A 6000-nucleotide genomic window follows, 5' to 3' on the forward strand; every position below is an offset into this window, starting at 1 on the left:
AGTGGCTGTTTCCTCCGTTGTTAAGACAACTGGAGGTTTCAGCAATATCCCAGAGCTGGAAGTGGGGTGAAGCGGGGGTGTGGGGAGAGTTGATGATGGCCAAGAGGCAAAAACTGGCTGGGGACACAGCCCAGGGCTGAGGACACAGCCCAGGGCTGGGGTGTGGAGAGAAGAGGCTCTCCCTGTCAGTGATGGTGACTTCCTCTGCTCTCAGGGCCCTGAACGCAACTTTGGGGTGAACTGAGAGCTCTTTCTGGAGTGAACCCACCCCATATTCTGATTCCCCGAACAACAACTTCCTCCAGGGACCCAAAGCCTAGGTTCCAGAAAGGTTCTCTCTTGCCACATCTGTTCTTCCTCGAGGGTTTCCAGGCTGGGCAACTTAGACCAACACCTGAGCTGACCAAGCCGCTTTCCAACACAGGCACCCGCTTCGGATCCCTGAGCTTCCACCTGCCTCCCAGAGCCTGGAGACCCCCGGCCCGGCCCCTGGCACCACCGCCCCTGGATAGCGGGCAAGGGTGACCAGGTCCCCGGTGGTCCTAGGGAGCTCCTGGGGCAAAAAACCTGAGCTCCAAGGCCCCGCAGGGCCCACAGTGGGCCTTGGCTGGACCCACCAACAAATCTGGGCAACAGGCAAGACAGGTACACGCATCCCGTGCCATGAAGACAATTTGTCCCCGCGTGGGCGCGAGGCCCCAGCCGGCCTCCCCTCCCCGGCCAGGGCGGGCGCCGCGCACTTACAGCACACACAGCGCGTAGGCCCGGGAGATGGACTCGCTGGCGCGCACGAGGAAGCTCCCGTCCTTGCCCGTCCTGGACAGCAGCTCCTCGGCCTTGGAGCGGGTGATGTTGCCGTGGTTCCAGCAGGGGACCATGGCGGGCACGGGCCTCCCGGGGCGGGGCCGGCGGCCACCGCAGGACCGACGCGCCACTGAGGGTCGCCGAGGCCCCTGCACTGGGAGCTGGAGCCGCCGTCTGTCTGTCCCCTCTCGGCTGCCCCGCTGCTGCCACCAGCTCCCTGACGGACTTCCTGTTTCAGGAGCTCGGCGGGGGAAAGGAAGCCAGCGGCCGCGGAGAACTTCCTCATTGCGGAGACCAGCCGGGGAGGCCGCCTGCTCCTTCCCACCCCGCCCACCCGCCTGCCGCCCCTCCCCACCGAGGCAGCTGCTCTGGGGTGGAGAGGTCCACGGCTGGCTTCTGGAGAAGGGTGGTCTACCAGGTGTGGACCGGCCAAAGCAGTGGCCACCAGCGGCCTGGCCTGCTGTTCTCGTGGGAGGGCCACGCCCGGGCTAGATCCCTCCGCCTTCGGGCCTACACTGCCCCAGAGCTGCTTCTCCGACCCCGGCCTGCGCACCCGGAACCTGGCAAAACTGAAGGGTGGGGGCACAGGTGAGCCCCGGCCCCACGTGAGAGACTCAGGGCACCGTGCAGCCCTGGGTGCTGGGAGGACCTTGGATGACACCACCGAAGGGCTCCAAGGGCCCGGGTGACAGCTCTGTGACAACCTTAACCCTCGTCCCCAGGGGCCTGTGGGTGTGAAGGAGCCCTGCTCTCCAGGGCCGCCCTGCTTAGTGACACAAGAAGGGTGTAGAGGGCCCGAAACATGGATATAGCACCGGGCGAACACAGGCTGGGTTTTCACCTCTGGGTCTTTCCAAGATGCTGGGGAAATCACACTTTGCTCTGGGCTGGCCACCTGGCCAAGGATAAGCAATGGGTCTTCCAGTGTCCCTTACCTCAGCGGAGTGGGCGTGGCCGGCAAGGCTGTGGCTCTTCCCAGTCTGGGCGTGACTGCACGTGCCAGTGGCTCAAAGGAGAGCTGACTCCCAGGGGCCACCACCCTAGATCAGCACGTTCTGGGGGCTCCAAAGCGGACACCCAGGCCTGGGGTGCACTCAGTTCTTGGGTCAAGCCAACCAGGGTGAAGGGTCACTGTGACCTATTGCGCAAGGTGTGCTGCCCCTCAATCCCACACCCAGACCTTGCCCCAACAACCCCTGCCCAACCAAGACCTGACAGGAGACCTCCCTCCACAGGCGGGAGCTCAGGGAGCCTCCATCCGAAACCCATAGCTCTACATCCGCATTTGAGCTGCAGGAGCTGCCAGACTTCTCTCTGTCGGCCCGTTTCCTCTTTTCTACCTTGAGGAAAGTAGCTCCTAAGGGAGCTCACCTGCGCTGTGGTGCCTCCAGCACCTCCTCTTCATAGACATACTCCCGCATAGCAGGTGTTTCTGAACAACCACACTCTGATTCTGAGGCCCAGAGTGTGGCTCCTGGGCTCCAGGTGAAGTTCCTTCTGGAAACTCCAGCCCAGTAACCTCCCCAGTCCTCTCTCCCACCTCCCCAAGTCACTCTGAGCTTCCTCTCCCCTAACCACTGCCCCTCCCCCCGCTCCTTCCACTGGGCCAGTGACTCAACTCCCAAATCCTCAGAACATAGGAAGTGTAGGAAGCGAGGGTCCTCTGGGCAGGTCCTAAGATACTCATGGGGAAATGATGAGGACAAGGGCTAGCCTCCACTCTCTGGCCTTCCAGAAGCCAGCAGATGGATCCTCTTATCACCCACTTAGCACTGGTCTTGCCTCCCTGCTAACCTCCGCCAGCCTCCTCATTGGTCTCAGTCTTGAAGCCCCCTGGTCTCTCTAGGGCCCATCAGGAGGACCCATCTGCAATCCTGGCCCCTCAGGACTTCGACAATTCATCCATCACAAATGGAAAACTGACTCTTCCATTTATAACTATCTTCTTGCCATACTCTCCAGCTTCCCGCCTTCCCTCTCTCAGGCCTCTAGCCCCACCAAGTCCTGCCTCTCAGCAGAACTGGGTGACCACTGGGACTGCCCTTGTCCTTCGACTCCACTGTGATTTCCCTTGGACACACATGACACATACATGACACATATGTTTCCCTAATTTTTAGGGCCCATCCCATCTCTACTTCCGCCCAATGCAGTTGCCTGAGCCATCTGACATGGTCCGCTTCCTGGTCCCCCATCCTTCTGCTCCCCATGTTTGAAAAACTGCAATACTTTTTTTTTAAGATTTTTTTTTTAAGATTTTATTTATTTATTTGACAGAGAGAGATCACAAGTAGGCAGAGAGGCAGGCAGAGAGAGAGAGAGAGAGGAGGAAACAGGCTCCCTGCTGAGCAGAGAGCCCGATGCGGAACTCCATCCCAGGACCCTGAGATCATGACCTGAGCTGAAGGCAGCGGCTTAACCCACTGAGCCACCCAGGCGCCCTTTTTTTTAAAGATTTTTAATTTATTTATTTGACAGACAGAGATCACAAGTAGGCAGAGAGGCAGGCAGAGAGAGAGAGAGAGAGAGAGAGAGAGGGAAGCAGGCTCCCTGCTGAGCAGAGAGCCCGACGCGGGACTCGATCCCAGGACCCTGAGATCATGACCTGAGCCGAAGGCAGCAGCTTAACCCACTGAGCCAACCTGGTGCCCCAAAAAACTGCAATACTTTTTAAAAAAGATTTTATTTATTTAAGAGAGAGAACACATGGGGCAGAAGGAAAGGGAGGGAGAGTCCTAGGTAGACTCCACACTGGGCACAGAGCCCTCCAAGGGGCTCCATCTCACAACCCTGAGATCAAGACGCAAGTGGAAATCTAGAGTGGGGATGTTTAACTGACTGAGCCCCCTGGCGGGGGAGGCTTGGAAAACGACAACATTTGGATCAGGACTGCCGTTATGGTGGGTGCGTGGGGCCTGGGTAAATATTTTTTGCAGGGACCATGTCTTTATACACAATGTATTAAAAATTTGTGTTATAAAATTGTGGACTCATGTGGGGTATAGTGATTTATCAATGAAGATTGAGAATAATGGCTAGAGAAGTGGTGATTTTTTATACCTTTCGTATCCAGTCAGGGCACGGGAAGAGTCTGTGATGTCCAGGCTCTTGCTTCCTGTCCAGATCCCATTTTTTATTGTCTTGTGTTCACAGAAGCCCTTTGCTGGATCCCAGGGCTCCCCAAAACCCCCCAACCTGGGCCAGTAGAAGGTGTCACCCACTGACTCCTGCTGGAGAACAAGGGAGAGCAAGCGTTTATGCATAGAGTCACCAAAGGCAAAGGGAGTTGTGATAGTCAATTTTTGGTGCAAATTGGTGAGGCCACAGTACATAGATATTTGGCCAAACATTATTCTAGTTGTCTCTGTGGAGATATTTTTAGATGAGATGAGTATTTACTTATTTTTATGTTTTATATTTTTTTATGTTACACTAGTCACCATCCAGTACTTCATTCGTTTTTGATAGAGTGCTCCATGATTCATTGTTTGTGTGTAATACCCAGTGTTCATTGTAATATGTGCCCTCCTTAATACCCATCACCAGGCTCACCCATCCCTCCACTCCCTGAGATTAGTATTTAAATCAATAACTCTGGGGGTGCCTGGGTGGCTTAGTCAGTTAAGCTCCGGTCATGCTCTCAGGGTCCTGATAAGAGCCCTGCATTGGGCTCCTTGTTCAGAGAGAGGCTTGCTTCTCCCTCTCTTGCTCCCCCTGCTTGTGCTCTCTCTCTCTCAAATAAATAAATAAAAATCTTAAAAAAGATAAAATTTAAGTCAATAAACTCTGAGTAAAGCAGATTACTCTCCATATTGCCAGTGGGCCTCATATAATCAGCTGAAGAACTTACTAGAAAAGACCGAGGTGCCCCAAGAGGAGGGAATTCTGTCAGCAGACTGCCTTTGGCTTGAACTGCAGCCTCAACTCCTCCCTGGGTCTCCAGCCTGCCGTCCACCCTGCGATTCTGGACTTACCAGTTTCCATAATCATACAAGACAATTCCTTACAAAATAAATCTGTCTCATTTATGTACACACTCACGTACACACATCCTGTCAGCACTGTAGCTCTGGAGAACCCTTACTAACACAGAAGGAAGTGTTTGAAATCTGCTCACTAGCTGGTGTCATCAGAAGTGAATGTCCCCCCCACCCCCAAACCTGATAAAAAAGCATCTTGGGCTGAAGAAGGGGAGGGAGTGCCCACTCACAGAGGTCCGGGCTAGGACCAGGGGACCTGAGCTTCCTGTCATCGAGGAGCACTGCTTTCAATGTCAGGGGCCCAGGGCAGGTGGGTTGCTCCCCCATCTCCTCTGTCCTGAGAATTTACCTGCCCGCATTGACCCCTCCCAAATCAAAGGTCAAGGATCTCAATAACGTTACTGAGAGGGGGGAAGGGGCTCACTCTCTGACCAGAGTGTAAGTAGCCCACCCAGTGGAGATCTCCCGAGATCGGGAACACCTCCATACATAGCGAGGATCATCATACCTCTGACCCTCCACCAGGAAGGAAGGGTCCAGTCCCTCCTGCTTCAGCCCTCTCTCTCCCAGCCTCACCCCCATAATTTTCAAGGGCAGTCAGGATGCCTGGCTGCACCTGCCTGCCTTCTCACAGTGAGTCTCGGCTTCCCTCCTGCTGTGGCAGCTTCAGGTTGCCTTTCTAGATCCTCTCTCCAGACCCCTGCAGACACAAATTCGACTCAGCAGTCCTGAGTGCTGGGCTGGGTTTCTCACCCTGGGCGAAGCCTCCCGGAGCCCGGCGTGCCACGAAGGGTGGGAAGGCAGGGTCCCTGTTCACAGCACGCACACACTCTTTCCCCTGCAATCCCTGGTTTCAGAGCTGGAGCTCACACACAGGGGAGCGAGACCCGATCCGAACCCCAGCTGGGACCCAAGATCCAGCATCCAATCCTCGTTTCTGTCTCTGGGAAGGGGGTAGTAATATCTCTGCTGAAGAGTGTCTGTGAGGTTCCTAAGTGTCTGGTGTAACATGGGGGCTCTGGGATGAAGAGGATGAGGAGGGCCATGGTGGCCCTCCTGACTGATGCCTGGACGACAGAATCTGGGTGGGACTCCAGCCAGCCCCGACTGCCAGTGACCCCGGCCATTGGTTTAACAACCCTGGTCTCAAAGAGGCCAGGATTCTATAAAAATGCTCTTCATCTACAACTAAAAATAACCTAAAATGGGTCAGATT

General features: G+C 55.5%; 1 protein-coding gene across 2 annotated transcripts in view; it reads right to left on the minus strand.

Annotated features, from left to right (window-relative positions):
- Positions 1 to 5527, minus strand: part of INPP5D (inositol polyphosphate-5-phosphatase D) — a 115936-nt gene extending 110409 nt beyond the window's left edge. Inside the window, exons 1-2 of one of the 2 annotated variants that reach the window (XM_082690639.1) lie at positions 5495 to 5527; positions 745 to 1115 (exon numbers count right to left, since the gene is read on the minus strand). In XM_082690639.1, coding sequence (XP_082546765.1) covers positions 745 to 878 — 134 coding nt within the window. In that variant the 5' untranslated portion in view covers positions 879 to 1115; positions 5495 to 5527. Of the gene's footprint in view, positions 1 to 744; positions 1116 to 5494 lie in introns of those variants that run through there. The other variant, XM_082690640.1, reaches the window with a different exon arrangement.
- Positions 5528 to 6000: the final 473 nt, after the last annotated feature.

The sequence above is a fragment of the Mustela nivalis genome, assembly GCF_964662115.1.
Source record: "Mustela nivalis genome assembly, chromosome: 11".
NCBI lineage: Eukaryota > Metazoa > Chordata > Mammalia > Carnivora > Mustelidae > Mustela > Mustela nivalis.